Source organism: Ictalurus furcatus, chromosome 1, assembly GCF_023375685.1.
Source record: "Ictalurus furcatus strain D&B chromosome 1, Billie_1.0, whole genome shotgun sequence".
NCBI lineage: Eukaryota > Metazoa > Chordata > Actinopteri > Siluriformes > Ictaluridae > Ictalurus > Ictalurus furcatus.
Genome location: NC_071255.1, coordinates 1,131,902 through 1,159,561, shown reverse-complemented (window position 1 = coordinate 1,159,561; position 27,660 = coordinate 1,131,902). Strand labels below are relative to the sequence as shown.

General features: G+C 42.6%; 1 protein-coding gene across 1 annotated transcript; it reads right to left on the bottom strand.

Moving 5' to 3' along the window:
* Nucleotides 1-6,726: 6,726 nt before the first annotated feature.
* LOC128615872 (uncharacterized) lies at nt 6,727-21,757 on the bottom strand. Its single transcript, XM_053638245.1, has 6 exons — nt 21,747-21,757; nt 20,105-20,616; nt 19,631-19,803; nt 19,049-19,192; nt 15,939-15,989; nt 6,727-7,078 (listed from the first exon to the last, which is right to left on the bottom strand). Exons 1-6 carry the CDS (start codon nt 21,755-21,757, stop codon nt 7,034-7,036), a joined length of 936 nt encoding a protein of 311 aa, XP_053494220.1. The 3' UTR covers nt 6,727-7,033.
* Between the last annotated feature and the right edge of the window lie 5,903 nt (nt 21,758-27,660).

Below are 27,660 nucleotides of genomic sequence, written 5' to 3'. Positions count from 1 at the left end.
TGTGACGTCATAGTCGCGGCCTAAACCTGAGGCCAAAATTATTTTTGGTACTGATCAAAACACACCGTAAATATCTATTGTAAAACCACGTGGTGTAATGTAAATCCACTAAGACAATTAAATGTATTTTGACCTGTGTTTGGTTTTGTTGTTCAAGTACAAACTGGAATTTATTTATTTATTTATTTATTTTAAATATTAGTGCTATTACACACACCTACCTCTTTCCCCCTAAATCCATTAAACCTAAATAAAACATATTTTCAGTTGGGCTACTTAAACAAATATTGAGAACAACCACTAAATGCATATCACATTATTTATTTTATTTATTTATTAAATGTATTAGTATGGATATTATTCTTGCAATAAATAAGTGACAGTAAGAACATTTTATTTTCCCCAATAAATAAACAATATATTATACGTGTATAAATATAGACCAACAGGCACCATTACAGTTTCTATTAAAACCAATACAAATTCCCAGTATAACTATTTGAACTCATTACGAATTCTATGAAGATTTCTATTGGTTTTTTTTTGTGTGCACAGCAGATCTTTGAAACTACACCTGTCCATTTCTGTAATATGATGGTTTATATTTCTCTTTGTATTTCAAGCAAGACATGTGAACGCTCATCATCAAATATGAGACCAGGCAGTTTAGTTTAGTGGGCGTGGCTGAATGTAAATCAGCGGTGCCATTGCATAATTTACAGCTGTTTTATAACCATAAGTGAGTACAAAGGAAATCAGCGTTACTAAAACTTTTTTTAAAATTTATTTAGATTTTTTTTAAATCTGGTGGGAATATTTAGCGTGCTTTGACTGCAAACATCACCCAACTTTACTAAAAGGCTGATAAATAAGGGCCATTGTGTGTAATGTTTATTGTATATATTCATTTTCAGGAATAATTCTGGAGTTGGTTGTAAACACACATTTACTCACAAGCCAAAATCACAGAAAACCCCCACAATCCTGATAGCTGCTTCTGACTGACTATATTCAACAACTCACCTTCACAGAAGATTCACAGTGGTACAGGACTTGGTGTTGCAGCTGATACAGTCTCGGCTCCAGCTTTGCTCCAGACACTTCAGGTGTGTACGGCTGTCTCAGGTGTGTTTCACAGATAGATCTGTTCACCGCTCTGATCTTCTCACCATTGCAAATATCACTGGTCACATCTCCAGGTCCAACGACGCTTTAAGCAGGAAGAAAAGGACTGAGAAGATCCTGCTTCAGCATCTGGACCACGTTTGGATACGGTGCAGGATGAGTTTTAAATCTCTTCCTACACTGAGGGAAGGAGAAGCTTCCTTCATGGGCTGGTTTGGTCCAGCAGGACAGGAGGCAGGTTTCACAGAAACCGTGTCCACAAGTACCGTGTCCCGATAGACACGGGCTCCTTTAGCATATCTTTACACACTCCACACCTCAAGTGCTCCATCATCTGTAGACTGGTGTATGACTCTCTGTGTTTAATACTGTATGAATATAACAGTCAGCAGAAGTAAATAAAACTCCACTCTGAAGATTCAGATCTTGTAATTCAGATCTTGATCTTGATCAGATCAGATTCAGATCTTGTAATAAAAGTGCTGCTCCTGAATGCACCTAATATCAAACTAATATCTAAGAAAACAATTATTTCTACAAGTCACTGTTATGCCATTTCCACATACAGTATATATTTAAAGCTGCATTAATCTTCACCTCAGGGGATTTGAAATGTTTGGAAGTTATGAGGTGGATCCATTGACTGGTCAGATTTGACAGATGGAGCTGGAGATGCTGTTTTTGGTCTGTTCTGTGAGGGAAAGCAAACTGTTTACACCCCTCACACAAAGCACAAAGCAACACATAATAAAATGTTAGATATTCTGTGAAACGTCCTACAATTCTACTTTCAGAGCCGGCTGTTAATTGATGGAAATGAAGTTTCCAAATGATTCTTTTACCACACAGTGTCCTGCTTTGGTATTCACTCTGCTTGAACACATTTTATAGAGTAACTGGAATGGACTCACTTGAATTTGTCAGTTTTTTTAGCTTGCTAATGAAAGAATTCGATCACTAGCACATCTTGTCAGTAGCTGATTTTCTGGCCCTGAGTTTATTGCTCTATTTTGCCCCCTAGTGGAATAACAGAAACTGTCTCTTTTCAAAATATAACCCCAAACGACACTTTAATTTTATTTTCAATGATATTAGACATTCAGAGATTATATTTAAACCAGTTTAGACAAGTAAACAGCACCTCAGAACAAAATTAGCTAAATAAAAGTAATATATATTGCAATATTAAATTCACAACACAATAGCAGTTTTATTCATAAAAACTGAAGCAAAACTAATGTTCCCGCTTTTCTTTTTTTAATCCTAGCTTCTAAATCAGATTATTGTTTTAAACAAAAGGAGTTTAACCACAAAGACATCCACAAAACAAATGAGTTCCTGTTCGAACTTACATTACAGCAGCTATAAACCGTCGTTCCCTCACCAGCCGCGCTTTTTCTCTCTCTTGAATCTTCAAAAAGCACTTTATCCTGGTGGATCAGTAGTCTATCCACATGGGCATGGGAGAACATATGGAACTCCACACAGACAGTAACCTGAGCTCGGGATCACATCAGGAACCCTGGAGCTGTGAGATACAGTAGCGACACCACCTGCTGCACCACAGTACCTCCTACATTTAATAGTTAATGTTTCTAAATCATGATAAACACCAGGTTCTCACTGTGGGGTTTTATCAGTTAAACTAACTGCACACTATTTATATTTATCACATGACAAGCAAACACATAGTTTAGTACGCTGAACGAGAAGATTAAAAAAAGTATGTTTAAATCGTGTTAAATAGTGAACGTTGTGGCCAAAAGGTGCATCAGATGCTCCAGATTGGTTTTTACTATAACATTTTCATTTATTGCATTCGGCAGACGCCGTTATCCAGAGCGACTTACAGACGTGCTTTGAAGTCTCCATCAATCAATACGTCCTGGGACTGGTTCACTAGGTCACGGACCAACAGTACTATCCGTCTAAAAAGTAAGAGAGAGTCCAGTACTGAAAGCCCTTATGGTTCTCAGTTCAAGGGAAATCTCTCTGGAACCAAAACAAGTCCAGACCAGGTTGTCATTTTTGTAATATTTCATGATCTAGTTCAGGAATAATAGAAACAGAAACAGGTCGAATAAAATAAACAGCAAACACAGTAGACAGTAGACACTCACATCTCAAAGAAAGAACACAAGCAGATGAACGCTGGAAGAAAACGATGGTGCTCTGGAGTTTTAGATCATCATTAAACCTTTCCACCATTTTAATGGACTGTGTCATGGCTTCTACTGTATTCTTGATATGCTCCAATAGTTTGTGCCCCCCTCTCTCCTGACTAGCATCCACCATGTCAGACTGTTACCACTGCAGGAGTGAAACTACTCAATCTGTTTCATTATGAGGAATAATCAACAGTAAAAATGTTTTCACAATCCAAATAGTTCACATCCTGTTCATCAAAACCCTGAGCCTTGGTTCAGTTTGTACTTAAAATAAAGAAAAACAGAAACAGTAAAACAGAAACGTGAGCATCTATAAAATATTAAAGGTTAAATTAAGAAATACTTAACCCCATAAAAGTAATATTTGTGCACATTTCTTCTTCTTTCTCTTTTCAAACCTTCAAAATACACCAATACTTTTACCTCAGCATTCCCCCTTAGAATTATATTCAGTGCCTTTTACTGCTTCCAATGTAAAAGGAAGGAATGAAATCAGCACACATACAATATAAACCCTGTACATCCCTGCATAAGAGTTAAAGACTTTACAGTGACTGTAAGAATCTGCAGTATCTCTTTCAGACAGTTTGTTTTGGTTCAAGCTGAAGTTGTGTAAGAGTTTTCTTAGACACTTCAAAGGTCAGTGTAAATACCCCAGATCGTCTCAGATTCTTTCTGTAAATAACTACAAGGAGTTCTGGCTGATTGAAGATCCTGTTCTGGCCTGTAGGTGACTTTACACCACATAGAACAGGTATGTGTACTGTAGGTTAAGTGAGGAGAGGTCACCAGTACATCTCTCAGTTGGTAAATGAGAAATTTACATTGATCCACATGGTTTTCACTTCACATCCACTTCCATGCCAGAGAAACAGGTACAGTATGCTTGACTTTGGCCTTCAACACCGGCTATGTTTACATGCACCCATTTTCGTCAATCTGAATGAATTAAATCCAATTGCAGATCTGTTCATGTATACCCTAAACACTGCAATCTGATTCAAATATTTATTTATATGTGCAGCGTCTGTCGTCATGCCAACCATACAATAGCGGAGAAAGAAAGCCATGGACGTGACATCAAATGACCTAATAGGATTTATTTGCTTCGTTGACATATATAAACATGTCAGTAACATCCCCCCCCCAAATCTTACTGACTATACTCGGCCAACGAAGACAACTACAAGCAGTGTTGCAACATCTTTTGTGGCTTCACCACATTACACTAATTCCACCTCCAGTAACCTGCTAACTCTGGATGAAGGTACGAAGACAAGATTGGTGGGAGAGAGTTGTTCTTAAGGAATTCACAGATGTGGAATGCACTGTACATGTGCACAAGGTATTTTTGAATCTAATTGAGAAAATAATAGGATACAAGTGTTTACATGGTCGTGTTTGCCCCTCTCAATCGGATTAGATAAAAGGTATTTACATGAAGGCTTTTCAGTCCGATTGAGCCGTCAAATCGGATTACTATCGGATTATTTGGTGTTTAGACTGGTGTAGGGTTGGTGATGAATCCCAGTGCTCCAAGTACAGTGCATGTGTTAGGATGCTTTCACACTTAGCTTTTATTTCAATAGCAAAATTGCTGACAGACAAGACGTCATGATGATTCTGAAAGAAAAAAACCCCAACAAAATCAAACTAACTACGCTACCTAGATATTTAACAGTCCCAGCTAGCATCAGCGAACTAACTACGCTTGCTCTCTAGCTTAGATTTATTATTGGAAAAAAAATTATAAAAAAAGATGCATGTAAATCTGACGATAAACAGGTTTTCTGTCTTTGCTGTAGCTTTGGAGGCATACACATACATATTATATTATATTATATTATATTATATATATATATATATATATATATATATGGAACTCCGGGTACAAATCCAACAATCCATCGCAGGGCACAATCTCACATACATTCACACACTATGGACAATTTAGAGATGCCAAATCAGTCTACAACGCATGTCTTTGGACTGTGAGAGGAACCGGAGTACCTGGAGGAAACCCTGAAGCATGGGGAGAACCTGCAAACTCCACTAACATAGGGCGAGAATTGAACCCTCAACCCCGGAGGTGCGAGGCACACGTGCTAACCACGAAGCCACTGTGCCCCCCTTAAATTGAGAAAATTTGAGCTGCTTGTGTGGTTTAAACTTGTGTACTGGTGAACGTCCCAAAAAAAGTAAAAATTACTGAGTAATCTATTAGTGGGTGATGTTGATTTTCATCATGTATTCATTTTCATATAATGATCCGGAACTTTCTTTAAGAACAACATTCTGTTGCATACGTCTAGCGCGCTGCCCTTTTGGACTACTCCTCAACTCTTTTCTTCAGTCCTTCAAGTTTCTGTATTATTTCTCCACGTTGAGTTTCCTTTGCTTCCTTCATCAGGAGGTCGAGGTCCAGGTCCTGAAGAGTAGTCTTTAAGGCAATCTTCTGCAGGAAGTGCAAACACTTATGACATTCATCCACCAGTCTGGTTATTTCCTTTTCTTGATTTGTTCTTTGTTCCTCCAGCTGGTTCACCAGTGTCTTATTCTCCTCAGTCTCTTTCTCATAGTTCTTTTTCACATCTTCCAAAGTCTTCTTGACCTTCCTTGTTTTCGTCTCATATTTTTTCCTCTCTTTAACATGGACAGTGTAGTCACACCTTCCAGGACACACTGTACATTTACCCTTTGACATGACACTACACCATGAAAGATCTCTGACCCACCAGCATCCTGGGTAATGACAGTTCCACTCACACACACTGCAGCAGGTAGCCTCTTTGCTCGAACCTGAGGACTGGTCAATCGGTACCTTTTCTTTGTAGGACTCAGTAAATTCATGTTCAAGTTGCATCACTTTGACTTGCTCCCTTAATGTAGCGATGTGTTCTACGAGTTGCTTGCGATGCGTCAGCACACTTTCAGTGTTCTTCAAACTTACAGGTTTGTTCCGTTCTAGAAAAGAAAAAAAGCTCTTCACGCTTGCGTTGAACAGATCCGATGCTGCCTGATAACCTTGCAACAGTTCTTCATTGTCCTCTTCACGATCATATCTCACGTAAAAGTTTTCACAGTGACAGTTGTTGAACCTGAAATACACAGGTTCTTCATCATCAGTCTGCGCACATGGGATTTTGGCTTCTTTGATGGCTTTAATGGAATTTGTAGGCTTTGTTGAGGCATGTGTGATGAACACGACAAAGTTTTTCACCACGTCATTGCTGAATAATGAGAGAGCAGCATTAAAAACATAGCTCTGTCTTTCAGTGAGTCGGACAGTGCTTGATGACACCACAAGGCACAATGCATCAATTTCATGAACTCCATCCTTGGAACTTAATAACGCAAGTAAACCTTCAGCAACTTTTAAATCCTCCATTGTACCTCCTGTTTTTCCAAATCCAGGCGTGTCGATGACGGACAGAGAGAACGAGCTGTGCTCAGTGAAGATGTCATACACCGTTACTGCACATGTCTGTGAATCTGTTTGGTTCGCTTTTGTCTTGATGATCTCAAACCAAATTCGGTCTTTACTGTCGACACCCAGCATGTAGTTGACCATGACGTTGATGAGCGTCGACTTCCCTACTCCGGTTTCTCCCAACATTATTATGGTTTTATGAAGTTTGTTCTCATTTTTTTCTCCAAATGCCACTCTCTTCAGTCTTTCACCATCACGTTGAGTCCATGTCTTTAGAATATATCTTGTGAGTAATCCTTCTATTGATCTGCTAGTGTTCATGTATTTTTTTTGTTGTTCCTTCCTTGAAGAGCTCCTAAAAACAGGCCCATGTATAGTGCATTAATTCTAGGTGAATTATAAAATGTTGTGAAAAAGTATTTCTTCTTTGTTTGTTTGTCTCATACTAAATTCTTTCAGAAATGTAAACAAAATCTAAGATAAAATAAAGGCAATCTGAGTAAACACAAAATACAGTTTTTAAATGATAATGATGGTCACGATTTCCCTTCGAGCTAGTGCTGTAGCATGCAGCGTGCTCGGAAACCTGATGTGCGAGATCGATTTCAGTGACAAAGACTTTGTTTACCTTTGACACGTGCATTTGTTATGGTTTATGTCCTGTCCTGTATCATTGGTTGTTTCCCGTATGTGTCATTATTAGTCTCAGCCGTTTTGTGTTCACCCTTCATTACGTTTGTCATTTAAACCCCTCGTGTCTCTTTGCACTTCACGAAGTATTGAGTGTTGTCACCATACCAAGTGTTTGTACCCTGTTCCTGGTTTTGTTTCATAGTCTTTGATCTTGTTTCTTGTTATGAGGTTTTGCCTTGCCTAGTTTATGCCTGTTTGCCAATCGCCTGACCCATTGCCTGTTTCTGAGCAGTCTATTGTCTTATGATTTGGATTTGTCTGCCTGCCTCTCTTTAATAAAAGCTCTTATCTGCATTTGCATCCAGCCTAACCTCCATTACGTGACAGATACATTATATTACGTGACAGAATACTTCGCCTCAACATGGAAGCAGCAAGGAGAGCATCATGCTGGTATCTGTATACCAGCCTTTGATTCCCCAGTGGTTCCCCCTGGCTGCTCTGCTTCGTGCTGTGGTTTTAAGGGGGGATGCACCGAATGATCGGCAACCGAAATTATTCGGCCGAAAATAGCAAAAAAAGCATTTTCGGTGTTCGGCCGAATAAGTGAAAAGGCTGAATAAATTTGACCGGACAATGACCTGTTTGATGACGCGACCAAATAGCCTAGCAACCAGAGTGAGACGTGCGAATGTCATGACCTCGATGAGTAGAGTACGGAAGCAGGTAAAGATGTATTTTTTTAAGGGCAGGCAGACAAATCCAAATCGTAATCCAAAAAACGTAGTCAGAACATAACATTAACAACGTATCTATCTATACTATATCTACTCTAATACTCGGCGAGGCGTACAGGGAAGCGAGCGGTATATATCCCCAATATAATCAGCCCTATAGAACCCAATAGAACCATTTTTTGCACTCTTGTCAATGCACTTTTTAATGCACTTTTTAGTTGTAGGCTACAGAGTGTTCCATTCTTTCAGCAGTCAGTTATAGGACTAACATCGGCTATTCAAGGGGCTCAAAGATGACCACATCAAAATATATTTATTTTACTCATTTATTTATTTATTTAAAGTTATATTGTGCCTTGTATGTAGCCTATGCCTGCTGGAATAAAAAAAATGTTCAGTGTTAAATAAATATTTTGAAATTGTAGTTTTCATAACTGATTTTTTTCTTTGAAAAGCAAGACAAAATAGTAAAAAGCACATTTTGACTATTTAATTTATGCAATGGTGAAAAAAAATGGTAAAATAAATGGAAAAAACGCGAAAAAACGTGTTCGGTATTCGGCCTTCAGCTTTTGGCCAAGTTTTTCATTATATTCGGTTTCGGCTTTAGCTGTCACGTATGGTGACGGAGCGGAGATAGGACGGATGCAAGTGCAGTATGAACAGTTGTTTATTTTAAAAGAGAGACAGGCAGACAAATCCAAAATGTGATCCATAAACGTAATCCAAAACAGGTGAAGGTCAGGTGATCGGCAAACAGGCATACACAGGGTTAAACATGAATCAAGGTCGTGGTCATGGAAAACAGGGTCGATAAACAAAACGAGATACATGAACTATGACGAGGAACTGGGAGCAGATAATCCAGCATGAACTAACTCTAAACATGGACCGTGACTATGACTACTATACGAACTAATCTATCTCTACGATAATCTTCCGCGTTGTGTGCTGGGAGGTGCGCGGTATATATGTGGACATGATCAGCGTCTAAACTGCTAGCAGCTGAGGGCAATACAGACACACGTGAAATCCCAGCCAATGACAGAACAGGGAGGAGACATGACAGAAACATAAACAAAACACACGTGTCCAGATGTCACTACTGTCAACAATGGAAAAGCAGGTGCTCGCGCATTCGCGCTTAGAGCACGCTGCTTCAAGAGGGAATCATGACAGGAACCCCCCCCCCCCAAAGGCACTCCTCCTGGAGTGCCATGAGTCATCCCATTTCATTGGTGGCCCCGGCCCCCTGGGCTGAATGTCCCAAGCAGAGCCAGGAAGCCGCACGGTGTTCTTGGCGGCGCAGGGAAGCGGAGCGACGTCCCTGGCTGAACAGGGAGGCAGAGTAACGACCACAGCCAGGCAGACAGGCTGAGCGAAGTCCTCGGCGGAGCATGAAGGCAGAGCGACGTCCTCGGCGGAGCATGAAAGCGGAGCGATGACCACAGCCGGGCAGGCAGGCTGAGCGAAGTCCTCGGCGGAGCATGAAGGCAGAGCGACGTCCTCGGCGGAGCAGGAAAGCAGAGCGACGTCCTCGGCTGAACAGGGAAACAGAGCGCTGTACTCATCAGAGCAGGGAAGCAGGGCGACGTCCTCGTCGGAGCATGAAAGCGGAGCGACGTCCCCGGCTGAATAGGTAGGCAGAGCGACAACCACAGCCGGGCAGACAGGCTGAGCGAAGTCCTCGGCGGAGCATGAAGGCAGAGTGACGTCCTCGGCGGAGCAGGAAAGCAGAGCGACGTCCTCGGCTGAACAGGGAAACAGAGCAACGACCACAGCCAGGCAGACAGGCTGAGTGACTTCCTCGGCGGAGCAGGAAAGCGGAGCGAAGTCCCCTCTAAGGCCAGGGAGAGGAGCGTGGGTCCCCTTGAAGCAGGAGGGGGGAACGATGTTCGCCACGGAGCAGGAAGGCTGAACGACGACTTCAGCCGAGCAGGGAGACTAAATGACAACCTCAGCTGAACAGGGAGGCCTAGCAACGACCTCAGCTGAGCATGAAAGCGGAGCGACATTCACAGCAGGGCAGGCGGGCTGAGCGAAGTCCTCGGCGGAGCAGGAAAGCAGAGCGACGTCCTCGGCTGAACAGGGAAACAGGGCGACGTCCTCGTCGGAGCATGAAAGCGGAGCGACGTCCCCGGCTGAACTGGAAGGCAGAGCGACGTCCTCGGCTGAACAGGAAGGCAGAGCGACGTCCTCGGCTGAGCAGGAAGGCAGAGCGACGTCCTCGGCTGAGCCTGCAAGCTGAACTTGGCTGGTCATGTCAGCCGACTGGGATGTGAGCAGAGCTTGGTTGTCCGTGTCAACAGACACTTGGTTGTGCATGTCAGCAGACGTGGTCGTGAGCAGAGCTTGGTCGTCCGTGTCAGCAGACTCGGGCTTTGGCAGAACTTGGGTGGTCATGTCGGTAGACTTGGGCGTGGACTGAACCTGGGCGACCGGGTCGGTAGACTTGGGCGTGGGCTGAACTTGGGCGGCCGGTTGGTAGACTTGGGAGTGGGCTGAACTTGGGCGACTGGGTCGGTAGACTCAGGCTTGAGCAGAACGTGGTCGGCCGTGTCGTTAGACTCGGGCGTGAGCAGAACTTGGTCGGCCGTATCAGTAGACTCAGGCGTGAGCAGAACTTGGTCGGCCGTATCAGTAGACTTGGGCTTGAGCAGAACTTGGTTGGCCGTATCAGTAAACTTGGGCGTGAGCAGAACATGGTCGGCCATGTCAGTAGACTTGGGCATGAGCAGAACTTGATTGTTAGGCTTAGATATTAGCGGAACTAGGTCAACTGGATCAGCAGGCTTGGACGTGACATCAGGAACTTGAGACTTGACTTGGACTTCAGAGACTGGAGACTTGACTTGGACCTCAGGGACTGGAGACTTGACTTGGACTTCAGTGACTGGAGACTTGACTTGGACCTCAGGGACTGGAGACTTGACTTGGACTTCAGTGACTGGAGACTTGACTTGGACTTCAGTGACTGGAGACTTGACTTGGACTTGGACCTCAGGGACTTGAGACTTGACTTGGATTTCAGAGACTTGGGACTTGAGTTGGACCTCAGGGTTGAGCTCTGGTGCTGGAGCCTCCCTGTTGACCTCTAGCTGGAGCTTGGCAGGTGAGCCCACCTCGTGGGTCTCAGGTTCAAGCTCTGAGGTCACCCGGTTAACCTCCGGCTGGGGCTCTGATGCTGGGGCCGCCCTGTTGACCTCTAGCTGGAGCTCGGCAGGTGAGCCCACCTCGTGGGTCTCAGGTTTGAGCTCAGAGGTCGCTAGGTTAACCTCCAGCTGGGGTTCTGATGCTGGAGCCTCCCTGTTGACCTCTAGCTGGAGCTCGGCAGGTGTGCCCACCTCGTGGGTCTCAGGTTCGAGCTCAGAGGTCGCCAGGTTAAGCTCCGGCTGGGGCTCTGCATGAGTTTGCCTGTAGTAGTGGGTAAACGGCAGGGCAGATTTGCCTGCCAGACTTACCCCCCCCCCCCCCCGAAAAGTTGTTCTAGCTCGACCCTCGCCTCCGGACTCCCGAACCGCATCATGAACTCCCCCACAAACTGTTCTACACTGTCCAGGTTCCTACAGTGCTTATCCAGTTGGAGCTGCACCCGCTGACGGGCCGGTCCAAAGAACCGGGACCACATGAATCGGAGCCATTGCTTCTCCTCTGGCTTAGGGTCTAACAGGCTGGAGCAATAGAATTGACAGTCTACCAGAAAATATTCTGGGGCACCGAAAAATCCGTCAAATGTATCAGGAAGCTCCATAAATGTCCATTGTGGGAATTGGACTGAGTCCATAGCGGGGACGGTTGGCGTCGAATTCCGGGTTCTGCGTTTTCTCCGTTCTCCTGCTGCATCCATGTTTAGGCAGAAGATTCTGTCACGTATCGTGACGGAGCGGAGATAGGACGGATGCAAGTGCAGTATGAACAGTTGTTTATTTTAAAAGAGAGACAGGCAGACAAATCCAAAACGTGATCCATAAACGTAATCCAAAACAGGCTAAGGTCAGGCGATCGGCAAACAGGCATACACAGGGTTAAACATGAATCAAGGTCGTGGTCACGGAAAACAGGGTTGATAAACAAAACAAGAAACATGAACTATGACGAGGAGCTGGGAGCGGATAATCCAGCATGAACTAACTCTAAACGTGGACCGTGACTATGACTACTAAACGAACTAATCTAACTCTGCGATAATCTTCCGCGTTGTGTGCTGGGAGGCGCGCGGTATATATGTAGACATGATCAGCGTCTAAACTGCTAGCAGCTGAGGGCAATACAGACACACGTGAAATCCCAGCCAATGACAGAACAGGGAGGAGACATGACAAACAAAACACACGTGTCCAGATGTCACTACTGTCAACAATGGAAAAGCAGGTGCTCGCGCATTCACGCTTAGAGCACGCTGCTTCAAGGGGGAATCATGACATCAGCCAAGAATTTTCATTTCGGTGCAGCCCTAATTTTAAGGTATATCCTGTATGTGATCTATTACAATGCCAGTTTTATTTTTCAAGCCGGGAGGACCCTAAGCCCACACAAGAGCAGTGGCTGGGATTCATGCTGTCACAGCTCACTGGCCCAGCCCGCAGTTGGGCCGAGTTTCTGATTTCTAGGTGGGCTGGTGAGCTTAGCCAAGTCACTCAGCTGGTTAAACTTTTAGTTCAGGTGTTCGGACATCCAGGGTTCAAATCTGACCTGGAGAAAATGTTAGGAAGGCCCAGCCTATCAGATGGACCCTCTCAGACGTTCACCTCCTATTACAAGAGGGTGCTGGCCAACAAGGGGGTCTCACCGGTCGAGCTCCAGCCAGAGGTCAACGTGGTGACCTCATTCCCAGAGCTCCACCCTGAGACCCACGAGGTGGTCTCACCTGCCGAGCTCCAGCCGGAGATTAACATGGTGAACTCATTCCCAGAGCACCAACCTGAGACCCACGAGGTGGTCTCACCTGCCAAGCTACAGCCGGAGGTCAATGTGGCGACCTCATATCCAGAGCACCAACCTGAGACCCACGAGGTGGTCTCACCTGCCGAGCTTCAGCCAGAAGTCAATGTGGCGACCTCATCTCCAGAGCTCCAACCTGAGACCCACGAGGTGGTCTCAGTTGCTGAACACTCGTCTGCGGTCACTGTGGTGACCTCCACTCCACAGCCCCAGTCGCAGGTCAACATGGCGACCTCCTCCCCAGAGCTCCAGCACGAGACCCATGAGGTTGTCTCATCTCCAGAGCTCTAGCATAAAGTCAAGTTCCTGATAGAGGTCAACGAGGTGGCCACCCAAGCCCCGTTCCTGTCTGAGGTTGACGAGACGACATCCCAAGCCCCGTTCCTGTCCGAGGTCGACAAGACGACATCCCAAGCCACGTTCCTGTCCGAGGTCCACGAGACGACATCCCAAGCCACGTTCCTGTCCGAGGTCCACGAGACGGCCTCTCAAACCACGTTCCTGCCCGAGGTCAAAGAGACAGCCTCTCAAACCACGTTCCTGTCCGAGGTCAAAGAGACGGCCTCTCAAGCCAAGTTCCTATCCGAGGTCGAAGAGACGGCCTCTCAAGCCAAGTTCCTGTCCGAGGTCGAAGAGACGGCCTCTCAAACCACTTTCCACTCTGAGATCGATGAGGTGACCTCCCATGCCAAGTTCCAGTCCAAGGTCACTGACACAGACAACAAAGTTCTGCTCACACCCATGTCTGCTGTCACGGCCAACCAAGCTCTGTATTCACCTGAGTCTGGTGACACAGCCAACCAAGTACAGCCTGCAGAGTCAATGTAGAATGACGCTCAGCCTCTCTGCATGACTGAGGACGCCGCTCAGCATCCCTATACAGCTGAGGGCGTCGCTCTGCCTTCCTGCCCCGCTGAGGGCGTCGCTCTGCCTTCCTGCCCTGCTGAGGGCGTCGCTCTGCCTTCCTGCCCCGCTGAGGGCGTCGCTCTGCCTTTCTGCTCAGCTGAAGACATCTTGCCCAGCGGGCCAGGACCGCCAGGGCAGGGGAGTGTGTTCTGGCGCTCCGGGAGGAGCTTTTGGTGGGGGGTTCCGTCATGATTCTGTCATGATTTCCCCTCAAGCTAGTGCTGTAGCATGCAGCCTGCTTGCAGCCTCATTGAGCGATCTCTAAGTGAGCGCACGCTTTTGGGTTTTCAGTGACACTGAATTTGTTTTTCTTTGACACGTGCATTTGTTATGGTTTATATCCTGTCTCCGCCCCTGTATTATCATTGGTTGTTTCCCGTATGTGTCATTATTAGTCTCAGCTGTTTTCTATTCACCCTTGATTACGTTTGTCATTTAAACCCCTTGTATCTCTTTGCACGTCGTGAAGTATTGAGTGTTGTCACCGTACCAAACGTTTGAACCCTGTTCCTCGTTTTGTTTCATAGGTCTTTGATCTTGCTGCTTATTATGAGTTTTTGCCTTGCCTATTTTATGCCAAGTGCCTGACCCATTGCCTGTTTTTTGACCACGCTATTGTCTCATGATTTGGATTTGTCTGCCTGCCTCTCTTTAATAAAAGCTCTTATCTGCATTTACATCCATCCTAACCTCCATTACATGACAGATACGTTATATTACGTGACAATGATGTTATTTATTGAAGCAAAAAAGTTATCTAATAATAACTGTGCCTGTGTGAAAATGTATCTGCCCCCGTAGTTACTAATTCCCCCAAATCTATGAAACTACGTTAATAATGGGGTTCAGCTGGACTAGATGCAACCAGGCCTGATTACTGCAAACCTTGTTCAATCACATCAACAGTTAAATAGAACTTTTAAAACAGCATGAAATTGGTTAGAAGGTCTTACCCAGTAACACACTATGCCAAAGTTGAAAGAAATTCAAGAAATGACAGGAATGCCATTACATCTGGCGTAAACCAAACACCAAATTCAACAAAAAGACCATCATACCTCCAGTCAAGCATGGTGGTGGGGGTATGATGATGTGGGGATGCTTGCTGCTACAACGTCTGGGCAACTTGCAATAATTGAGGGAAACATGAATTCTGCTCTCTACCAGAAAATCCTAAAGGAGATTTTCTGGTCTTCAATCTGTAAGTTGAAACTCAGGTGCAACTGGATTATGCAGCAAGAGAACAATCCAAAGCACAGGAGTAAGTCCACCTCTGAATGACTCAAAAAAGCAAAATTAATGTTTTGGAATGGCCTATTCAAAATCCTGACTTGAACCAACTGAGATGCTGTGGCAGGACCTTAAATGGGCAGTTTAAGTTCATGCTCAAAAACCCTTTATTGTGGCTGAACTAAAGCAGTTCTGCAAAGAAGAGTGGGCCAAAATTCCACCACAGCTCTGTGAAAGTCTGATCTCCAGTTATCAGAAGGTCAGAAGGTTGCAGTTATGGCTGCTAAAGGTGGCACAACCAGATTTTAAGTTTAAGGGGGCAGTTAGTTTTTCACACGGGTGATAGGTGTTAGATTACTGTTTTTTGCTTCAATAAATAAAATACTAAATTTATTCAATTTAATAAATGTATTGTGTGTTTACTCTGGTTGCCTTTGTGTTGTATTTTGTTTCAAGATCTAAAACTATTTAATATGAGATGCACACAAAAAACAGAAGAAAACACAGCATTGTAAAAGCTCATAATAGATAGATAAAATTGCAATAGATAATAGATGATCTACAACTGAAACAATAGAAAAATTGTAAAATAATTTTGGAAACACTTATTTTGTTGTTGTTTAAATGGATATTTGTAGCTTTTACAATGCTGCACCAATCTTTTTAATTCTACTTGTAACAAATTTTTGCTTGCTTGCCTGCCATTGTGTTTTTTTAAAGACTCAAGCTATAATGTGGATAATGTAGTTCTGTCAGATGAAACCTTACCCACAAGACAACTGTTGACCGTCTTCCATGGCTGTTTGTGTACACTAGTGTCTAAATGTGAGAAAAGAGAAAAAAAATTCTCAACTATAGGTACAATTGTAGGTAAAACAATAAAAATATATCTATTACATATAGTTAATGTGATGACACTGGTACACTTCTAGACACTTGCTCATAAGTGCTATTTTTTGCTAATGGTCAATGATCAATTTTGAGATTATTAGAATTGATCTTCAGACATCAGTCCATATGTTTTGAAAACAGGGGTAAAGAGAAGAGAGTTGTATTAATTGCACAGGGCACCAGCCAGATTTTCCTGGTAAACCCAGTAAAGCCTTCCAGGTTGCTTGGGAGAATGTGGTAGACGCTTCAGTAAGCGACAAATTTAAAATTACTCATCCGAAAAAAGTAGTTCTCCTGTGTACTGTGTGAGGTCAGGGACATTAAGTCTGAATGGACCAAGTCTGACTTGCCAGACTGGCTAGAGGTGTCAGTCATGGTGGTAACCCTAGGCCACACTGGTGGACACCAGGGGTGAGATTAGCCATAAAGCCAAAAAGGAGGCTTTCTGAGTAACACCCAGAAATATAATTTTGAGATGATCAGAATTGATCTTCACACATTAGGCCATATGATTTGAACACAGAGGTAATAATGACTCCTGATTCAACCGAGAGGTATAGGAGTGGCAGAATGGTTGTGGCAGAAGTAGTTGCAAAGGCAAAATCTTATGGCATGGGAAGAGTTTTAGGAGGCCATGAAAAAAGACTTTTGGGTGGCCAAAAACACAGTGCGGGAAATAAGTATTGAACGCATAAACATTTATTTCAGTAAATATATTTCCAATTAGGCTATTCACATGAAATTTGCACCAGACATCAGTATTAACTCAAGAAATCTGGAAATATAAAGAAATCCAAACATTAAAGTCCATAAATAAAGTTATGTGCAATGAAGAGGAATGACACAGGAAAAAAAAGTATTGAACACGCTAACTGAAATGTATTTAATACTTATTGGAAAAGCCTTTGTTTGTAATGACACTTCAAGATGGAAATTAATGGGGCGCAGTATTCATGTGTGATTTTTGGCCCATTCTTCTAAACATATTGTCTTTAAATCTTGTTCTCGAGTCAGGTGATTGACTTGGCCATTATAACACCTTGATTTATTTTTCCTCTGAAACCAATTGAGAGTTTCCTTTGCTGGATCGTTGTCCTGCTAGAAGGTCCACCCACGTCTCATCTTCATCATCCTGTTGGATGGCAGCAGATTCTTCTCAAGAATCTCCCGGTAAAGGGCTCCATTCATCGTTGCTTCAATTATATGAAGTCTGTCAGTGCCATGTGATGAAAAACAGCCCCACACCATGATGCTTCCACCTCCACACTTCACTGTTGGTGTAGTGTTTTTAGGGTGATGTGCAGTGACATTTCTTCTCCAAACATAGTGTGTAGTATGACAGCCAAAAAGTTCAGTTTTGCTCTCGTCTGACGACACTCTCCCAGTATTTCATAGGCTTGTTCAAATTGTAGGTTGTAGCAAAATGACGACATCATATTGAGAAATATTATTGGTCTTTATTTGGGGTTAATCAGAAGAATTTAATTTATTACAGCTGTATGTTAATTTTGAACACGAGCTTGAATGTCATTGGTTCATTCTGAACACAGCCACATTCGCAATTATAAAAGGGTGTGCACATTTATGAACCAGTCAGGATTATTTATTTGTCCCAATAACATTTCATTCCATGGCCTGATTCATTTAGCTATTGGCTAGAAGTGATTCACTGAATTAGACTATATTTGTATTTAATGATTTTTGACATTTGAGGGATTATGCTTAAGAATGATATATTATATAGTTGTAATTCATTACCTTGATATATTTTATTTAGTTGACCAGCCAGAAATCATTTCCTGATCAAAACCAACTCAGAATAAAGTAAACAGCGCCAAACAGTGTGGTTATGTAAGTCAACTGCATTTGCTTTTGCTAATGGGTATAAAAGACAAATCCACAAAGCATGAACTGATGTTTCAGGTCTTCTGGACTGTATGTGACTCTTCAGCATGTAGAACAGGCATGTGTAGGATAACCGAGGAGAAGTCACCAGTACATCACTCAGTTAACTTGTTTTGTAGACTGTTTTGGTGTCTTTACATGTTTTAAAGAAGTGGCTGGAATCCACTGGAGGTTCCCTTTCACCTTTACTGACAGGATTTGATGGGCTCCATATGTCCAGGTACCAGTGTATATTCAAACAATGCAGTGACACTCCATGTTTCAGAGGAGGAGTGGTGGCTCTTTAATAGGATAAACTATGGGCTAAATTTAGGGAAAAAGGCATCTATGTTCAGTTATTTATCAACTTGAGGGTTGGCTCATGGTGGTTTACAGGGTTTCCTTAAATCAGAGCAGTGATTCATTATTTATCAAAAAGCTTCCTCATAAATTCCAGCAGTTTCTTGTTTTCAACTTCAGCACTTTTCTTTAGTTTTTCAAGTTTTTGTACTCCTGTTGCTTTCTTTGCTTCTTTCACTTTCTTAATTAAAAAGTCCAGATGCAGAATTAGAGACAGAATTCCTCCTTAAAGGGTCATGAAACATCCTTCTTTCAGCTCAAGTCTACCTCTCAGTGTTTTTGAAATATGCAACTTAAACGGGCGCAGATGGTTGTGTGAAGATGGGAGGGGAGTGGGCGTGGTAGGGAAAGGCGGGGCGGGGGCGAGCCTTCAGAACACTCACAATAAAGCTGGATAGTGACAAAATGTTTGCAGTGTCTGCAGTACGCAGGACTCTGATGAGGCAGAGGATTTCTCTCCTCCCTAATCCCCAGGGCTAAATGGAGACACAATAGATAGTAGTGCAGGTCTATTTGAACCATTAGCCCCTGGCGTGACTATGGAGGAAAACAAAACAAAACCGGAGGCAGGGCGGATGAGAGAAGTGTCGGAATACTTTTCACGAATAAAAGGGAGAAGGCTCTTCCATTCAACGTGGACTCTCATTGCATAGTTTTCCATGTGTCTGCGCCCACGGAGCTTTAAGCGGTTTAATTAGCTCCAAAGACAAGTAAAACTGTCATGGTTAAAATTATTCACATACCTCATTTGAAGGGATAGAAAAGTCCTTGGGATTGAGTACCGCATCATTGTGTATACGTAAACTGCTTTCATGAGCAAGTCCGAAGTCCACCTTTATCCAGTTGTCATCGCTCTCCCGAGAAAACACACTCGAACTCTTACACCACTGAAACAAGCACCTGCGACCCATTAGAACCTGTCTCATGTACTACATCTGTAGGAAAGCACCACGTGCTGTCATGAATAATTAAGAGACAATATCCATTCATAGGATGAGAACATGCAGAATGAATAATTCATGAATAATTATGAGACACTGACATGTCGTCGATGCACTATAGTACATTGCCATGTCATTGCCTGTGACGTGTGACACGACGAGATTTTAAACCCGGAAGACAAAAATAGCGGAAAAATGTTTTCTCCTACAAATGAAGTTAACGGATGCTAAGATTGTCTTTTATGATGTGCGACAAGAACACCTCTGTTAAAATCTCAGAAAATGTAATTTAGTGTTTCATGACACTTTAAGAAGTCAGTTTTCCTGGCAACATCAGCACAAATTCAATACACTGTTATGTTACCATATATGTTATGCAAATACCTGAGCCAGGAGAATTCCTGAAACCACCAAGTTTTGGAATGACTCTGCAGTTGTACGTCTGTACCAGTTGCTTGAAGTAGATGATTGTTGAAATACGTCTCCATGCATGCCTTCCTCTTCTTCCCTCAAACTAATGAAGTCAAATAGTGGTTTAGCCAATGATACCTTAGGGTCTGAGAGAGACGGGAGAAAGTCGAGTCCAAGAGGAAATGTTTTAAAAATCTGGTACTTTTTACTTTGGCCTTTTCTACCATTGCATCAATGATCACTTCAAGAAGCTTTGCATAAGTGGTCTTTGATCTTCACATTTGTGAGGCTCTGCTCATTATCCAGTGATCATGAATGACATTTTAATAATAAATAACTTAGTTTAGCTGTATGAAATAAGTAAGGCTGTTGTTCCTATTCAGCTATAAACAGCAGTCTATATTGTTGGTAAAAAAAAAAAAGTGATTCAGGTTAACATTCACTTACTTCTCCACTGATGAGCAGCACAGGAACCTAAAAACATTAATAAACAGATCAGTTGTGGGGGAAATACAAAACAAGAGTCACGTGTCCCGTCCCAGGCTATGCCACAGTGCCATCTGCCGGCCATGGCGTAACAGAACCCCCCTCCAAAGGCGCAGCTTCCGGAGCGCCAAAAACCCCCCTCCAATGGGGGTCCTGGGCTGCCGTGAAAGCTGACACTCACCGCCACGGAAAACGAGGCGGCCTCCGCCGGGCAGCAGACTGGCGGAGCACTACCCCCAGTGGGAGTGAAAGTCACGACACCACCCCTGGCGGCGCTGGACGCTGCCCCCGGCGGCACTGGAATGCGGGGCGCCGCCCCCGGTGACTCTGGAACACGGGGCGCCGCCCCCCGGCGACCCTGGAACGTGGGGCACCGCCCCCGGTGGCACGGCAACGCCGGGCGCCGCCCCCGGCAGCACTGGAACGCTGGGCGGCATCCCCAGCGGCACTGGACAGCAGGACAGCCGGCTTGGCTGGACAGGGCAGCGGGACGGCCTCAAGCTGTAGCTCTGCTGTCGTCGTTGCCCGCCCCCCCCCAAAAGTTCTAGGCCAGGCTTCGGTTCCGAGCTGGGCAGCGTGGTGCAATTCCCCTGCAGTGGGAGGCTCCAGGAGTTCAGATAGCTCTGTTGCCCGCGCAGCACGGCATGGCTCTCCGGCAGCGGGGGCGTGGGAAATTGCGCTGGTGGCAACCTAACGCATAACTTACGTTACAAACAATAATACTGCGCAAAGTGTGCAGTAATCGAGGGGTTTTAATAGCCAACGTAATCAAACCAAAGCATGGACACCTGGGGCAAATCAAAGACATACTCAAACTTAATGTCCAAGCAGGAAGCGAACGAAAACAAAACAAGAGTCACGTGTCCCGTCTGAGGCTGTGCCGCAGTGCCATCTGCCGGCCATGGCGTAACATAAACTATAAGAAAGATTTAAAAATAAATAAATTAACACCAATAAATAATAAACCAGTAGCCTATAAAACACAGTTCATAGATGCTACAAGTTTCATCTCACAATGCTCAAATCCCCGTCTCTCTCTCTCCCTCCCTCACACACACACACACACACACACACACACTCACAGCAGTTCCTCACAAGTCAGAACTTCAATGCTGGCTACGCTAGCGATATTAACTAATTAGCATCACTAAGCTAGCTAGCTAAGATACAGAAAAGTTCAAATGAAATATATTTATGCAAATGCAGAATTTAACATAAAGCTGATTTAGAGACAAAACGAATAAATTAAAAGTTATATTAAGTGCTAACTTACCTGTGGGGTTGTGGAGACTCGACGCTCAGCCTGAGGTAAATGTCAGCCCGAGGTAAATTTGAGACTGAGGTAAATGCCAGCCTGAGGTAAATGTCAGTTGGTCTGTCTCAGTTGGCGCTGTAGCGCGCTCGTTTTTAAAAATGTTTATATTTGAAATATAACAGAATCAGCACGTGATGCAGGTGGAGCTCTGTGACATTTAAAAACCCAAAACAGAATGTTTTCCAGTAGTCAGTGTATTCCAGACCTACAGAAGCCCTAAGCGGCCATTAATGAGTAAATTTCTTTTCTGTTGTTTTCTTGTGATCTCGACTTAATTTTCCTGTGTACTGGACATCCATTGTCCTCATGTCCATGTTTTTATTTATTTATTTATTTTATTATAATTTTTTTTAAAAGGGGTTTTTGATTAAATGCCTGAAATAAGGTCTGTGGTAAACACAAGCTCAAGATATGTTCACGTTTTATACTATGACATAAAATACATCAGTAATACCCCACTCAGGATTTTTTTAAAAAGCTTTTACGAGTCTTGAAAAAGACTTGTTTCTAACAAGTGGCTAAATGGGACTACAGAGGTTGTCAGGGAAATTAAACGTCATCATGCCGAACAGGAAAACTCTTCTACAGCCTCACTGTGTTTATACTCGTACTCTTGCAACTCAAATTTTCCAACTTGTATAGTATTTTCCAATTGTATTATTTGTTTTTTAAAATAACGATTGAACGAGTTATCGGAAGCGTAGTGGTTGTGAAGTTGAAGTTGTGTGGTTCATTTATAGCCTACCATTAGCTTTTAGTTCTGGCGATTGTATTTAGGCTTCAGAATCTTATCTTAATAAATGAAATGTAAGAATCGTAAACTTTTGTTGGTCACAAAGTTTATATTCTGCAATAATCCAAAATCCAATGGAAAAAAATCCTATTGGCTTTGTGTCAAGGGAACCGGGGTGATGCTAACTTCTGGGGTGACCTAGAGAAATACGTCATCCCTGCAGGATTGACTTCCACATTAGTGTCCGACACTTAATACAGTTGCCCAGGTCATGCACTTTTTATCACTTTTCATCAGTTGTATTGGTTTTATGTCCACTCAATACACATTATTAAGACAATACACATTATGTCCTTTTGTGTGTTTATTTCTTGAGAAATAGAAGAGAGAAGCTCGAATGTACAGCGAATGTCCAATATAAACCCACTTTAACACGGTGTGTGCGGTTTACAAATCTGAGGGCACGGATTACACATGGCTGTATTTTTTTTCTTACCTGACACTAGGGGGGCTCTGTAGTTATCACCACCGGAAACTGATTGTTTTCCTCTAACGGCACGTCCCAGAGTGTTTTATTCCTCTTACACCACAACTTGAAAGTTTTTATGAATTAAACAACGACATGTCACACTCTTTATGCATCATTCTTTATCATACTCTGAGTATTCTGATTTGATCCATAAACCACTATATAAGGTGTGGTCATGTTTCATATGATTAACACCTGTCAAGAACTAATTATCTAGAAAAAAACTTTTATTTTTTTAAATAAAAAGTCTAGCTTGAAGAGAAATGAGAAAGAACCAGAATTCAAGACAATAAAAATCCCTAAAAGAGATTTTCATCTTCCCTTACCTTCTGAATCATCATTACTGTTCACCAGAACAAACTGACAAAAGAGAGATTTTTAAAGATTTTATTTTTGAAAAGCATTTAAATATAACAGTAATATAAGCAGAATGTTGTACAGATTAACGGAAAACACACAGATGGTAAGTGATAATATGCTTCAACAGAAATAAAAATTACATTAAGATAATCAAAGCATAAAATTGAATTTTATTAAATTAAAATTTGTCCCAAGAATTTTGTTTGGATTTTTTCTTTAAATTGTTAGTTTGATATATAGATATATTTTTTAACATTCAAGAGTCAAAGTAGATCAATGTTGAAAGGACATGATATGTCAAAGCATCACAATTATCAGATACAGTCTTTTAACTGCATTTAATTGCTCTAACACAACAACAACAACAAAACAACAGTAATAATAACAACAGCAATAATAATAACAATCATAATACTATCAACAGCATAAAGAGCAAAACTTATTCATCCTGAGGCCCTATTGACCACAGAAAGTTTTTGAATGCAGTTACAGATACAACGCTGAAAGTAAAAATAACGAGTTTCATTAATAATAAAGATAGATATAGATAGATAGAAGTGATTAATAAATGTATATAATTGGTATAGCATGTTGGTGCAGTGGGTGTCGTTGCTGCCTCACAGCTTCAGGGTCACAGATTCAATCCTGAGCTCACATTATAGACTGTTTGGATGTTCCACATGTTCTCCTCATGTCCGTGTCTCCAGTTTCCTCTGAAACTACATCTCAGAAGGCAGACTGTCTGACCTACAACGTGTGCATGGTGCCCTGTGATGCTGTCCAACATGAGGCAGAGTTACTGTTACTGGTTGGAGGTTGATTATTTGCCTATTATATCTCGTCCCCAAGACTTTTATTCCTCTAACACCGCAACAGTACGATAATGTTTACAAATAATTAATGAATGACATCATTTTTTAAAAATCTATTTATAGTTACATTTAATGCTGTGGAACATAGTTTAAAAAAAAATTAGTTCCTGTTTTCACTTACAGTATCTCACAAAAGTGAGTACACCCCTCACATTTTTGTAAATATTTGATTATATCTTTTCATGTGACAACACTGAAGAAATGACACTGTGCTACAATGTAAAGTAGTGAGTGTACAGCTTGTGTAACACTGTAAATTTGCTGTCCCCTCAAAATAACTCAACACACAGCCATTAATCTCTAAACCACTGGCAACAAAAGTGAGTACACCCCTAAGTGAAAATGTCCAAATTGGGCCCAAAGTGTCAATATTTTGTGTGGCCACCATTATTTTATGGTGGTGGATGTTAGAGACCTTGTGCTCCTCCACCTTCCGTTTGAGGATGCCCCACAGATGCTCAATAGGGTTTTGGTCTGGAGACATGCTTGGCCAGTCCATCACCTTCACCCTCAGCTTCTATAGCAAGGCAGTGGTCGTCTTGGAGGTGTGTTTGGGGTCGTTATCATGCTGGAATACTGCATACTGATCATGCTCTGCTTCAGTATGTCACAGTACATGTTGGCATTCATGGTTCCCTCAATGAACTGTAGCTCCCCAGTGCCGGCAGCACTCATGCAGCCCCAGACCATGACACTCCCACCACCATGCTTGACTGTAGGCAAGACACACTTGTCTTTGTACTCCTCACCTGGTTGCCGCCACACACGCTTGACACCATCTGAACCAAATAAGTTTATCTTGGTCTCATCAGACCACAGGACATGGTTCTAGTAATCCATGTCCTTAGTCTGCTTGTCTTCAGCAAACTGTTTGTGTGCTTTCTTGTGCATCATCTTTAGAAGAGGCTTCCTTCTGGGATAACAGCCATGCAGACCAATTTGATGCAGTGTGCGGCGTATGGTCTGAGCACTGACAGGCTGACCCCCCACCCCTTCAACCTCTGCAGCAATGCTGGCAGCACTCATACGTCTATTTCCCAAATACAACCTCTGGATATGACGCTGAGCACGTGCACTCAACTTCTTTGGTGGACCATGGCGAGGCCTGTTCTGAGTGGAACCTGTCCTGTTAAACTGCTGTATGATCTTGGCCACCGTGCTGCAGCTCAGTGTCAGGGTCTTGGCAATCTTCTTATAGCCTAGGCCATCTTTATGTAGAGCAACAATTCTTTTTTCAGATCCTCAGAGAGTTCTTTGCCATGAGGTGCCATGTTGAACTTCCAGTGACCAGTATGAGGGAGTGTGAGAGCGATGACACCAAATTTAACACACCCTGCTCCCCATTCACACCTGAGACCTTGTAACACTAACAAGTCACATGACACCGGGGAGGGAAAATGGCTAATTGGGCCCAATTTGGACATTTTCACTTAGGGGTGTACTCACTTTTGTTGCCAGTGGTTTAGACATTAATGGCTGTGTGTTGAGTTATTTTGAGGGGACAGCAAATTTACACTGTTACACAAGCTGTACACTCACTACTTTACATTGTAGCAAAGTGTCATTTCTTCAGTGTTGTCACATGAAAAGATATCATTGTCACGGTTTCCCCTTTAAGCAGCGCGCGGGAGAGCATGTGAGCGCGCTTTTCCTTTGTTGACAACCGTGAGATTTGGACACGTGTTTTTTGTTATGTTTCTCATATGTCTCCTCCCTGTTCTGTCATTGGTAGTTTAGCGTGTGTCTAGATTGGTTTCAGCCGTCAGCAATTAAACGCGCTGATCATGTGTGCATATATACAACGCGCCTCCCAGCACACGGGGCGGAATATAGTAGAATACACTAGATAAGAAACTTAGAATAGATTAGTTTAGAGTCATAGTCATAGTCATGTTCCATGTTAGTTTAGTTCATCGCTGGTTTCTCCACTCCCAGTTCCTAGTTTATGTTTCTTGTTTTGTTTCTCGACCCTGTTTTCCATGACCGCGACCTTGATTCCTGCTTTGCCCCGTTTATGCCTGTTTGTCGATCGCCTGACCTTTTGCATGTTTTGGATTACATTTATGGATTACGATTTGGATTTATCTGCCTGTGTCCCTCATCAATAAAACTGTCAAACTGCAATTGCATCCGTCATTATCTTCGTTACGTCTCGAGACGTGACAATAATCAAATATTTACAAAAATGTGAGGGGTGTAATCACTTTTGTGAGATACTATATGTTACTGCAGCTATAAACAGCGGTTCCCACACCAGCCTGTTCTATGTTAATAGGATTGTAATATAAACCTGTGATTTGTGTTATACCAGGCTCTACTGTTGATGTCATAGAAAATTAATCAGCTGTTGAAAATTCAAGGAGAACAGCAGGAAACCACGTCCTCACCACCACTACTGCTTTACTGCTCCAGAATTCAGTACAGGAAAACAGAGCTCCAACACTGAGATGATGCTGGGGTTGGGTGATAATTATATACAATACATAGAACAATGGGAGGTGTGTTACAAGCCATTCTAGTTTTTTTATGGGTTTTTTACCGAGACTGTTGAGGACAGTGGATTTTCCATTCCATACCTATGAGGTAGTGCATTTCCTCAGTAAAGTAAGCCAGATGGGTGAGACAAGTTGATGATGTCTGGAAGGCAGTCCTTCAAGATGATGTTCTTCTGCAGTCTGAAAATCTGTATGTATTTTAGTTGTAATGCCTCTGTTCCTTGGAAACATCTTAATGATTCCCATGACTAAGGTTTCTGAAGCATGAAATGTTTCACAGTCACACCCCCCTAGAACAGTTCCTTTCCGGAGCACCAGAGGGGGCCCTTGCTGAATAAATTGGTTGATTAGTTGATTTCCTGTGTTTGTGCACATCTCCATTTAACTACTAACATTCTGTGTGGTCTCTTATGAGAGGTGTGACAGTTGATTTCCTGAGACATCTGTATCGATGTTATGTTCGTCCTGCTGTAGCGCTGTCTTGATTTTGGTTCTTGTTATGCTAGTTTTTGGTTATTGTCTTGCCTTTGTTTGTTTTGTATACAAGATTCTTCATCACCAAAGTTGAGTTTCTTCTCTTCTCATGTTTCACCACTTTAGCTCTGGAGGGCTTTTTATCAGAGCTCAGCTTTACATCTTCTGCTGTTTTTTTTATTTATTATTTATTTATTTTTTTAATCTACTGCTATATATATCACTGTAGAACTGACAGAAGCTCATTAAAAAATGTCCAATTGTAGTTGTGATGTTCACCTTACAGATATAAAATTGTCACTGTCTTTATAATGTTTAATGACCAGATAATGTTAAATGACTGGCCAAAATGAGACATTAATTGGTTTTACATGTTTCAGAGATCGTTTTGCACGTTTTGATCAGTAAGTTCATCACATGGTGTAGGAGAGACCCAAAAGTCACCACCAGAATTATTGCCACCTTTCATGAAATTAATCTACTACATAACAATTGTTGAAAGAGCGATCTACTACCACATTAAACTCCTGGCAGAGACAACCAGGTCTACTAAAATATAGTAGGTCTTGGTGGAATTCATTATGCCATCCATCTTCAAACAAACTCCTGGACCACTAGACACAAAACATCTTTAAAAATAAAGAATAATAAACTAATACACCCATACTTAACATAATACTAACTAATACACCCATACTTAACATAATATTAACTAATACACCCATACTTAATTACTAAG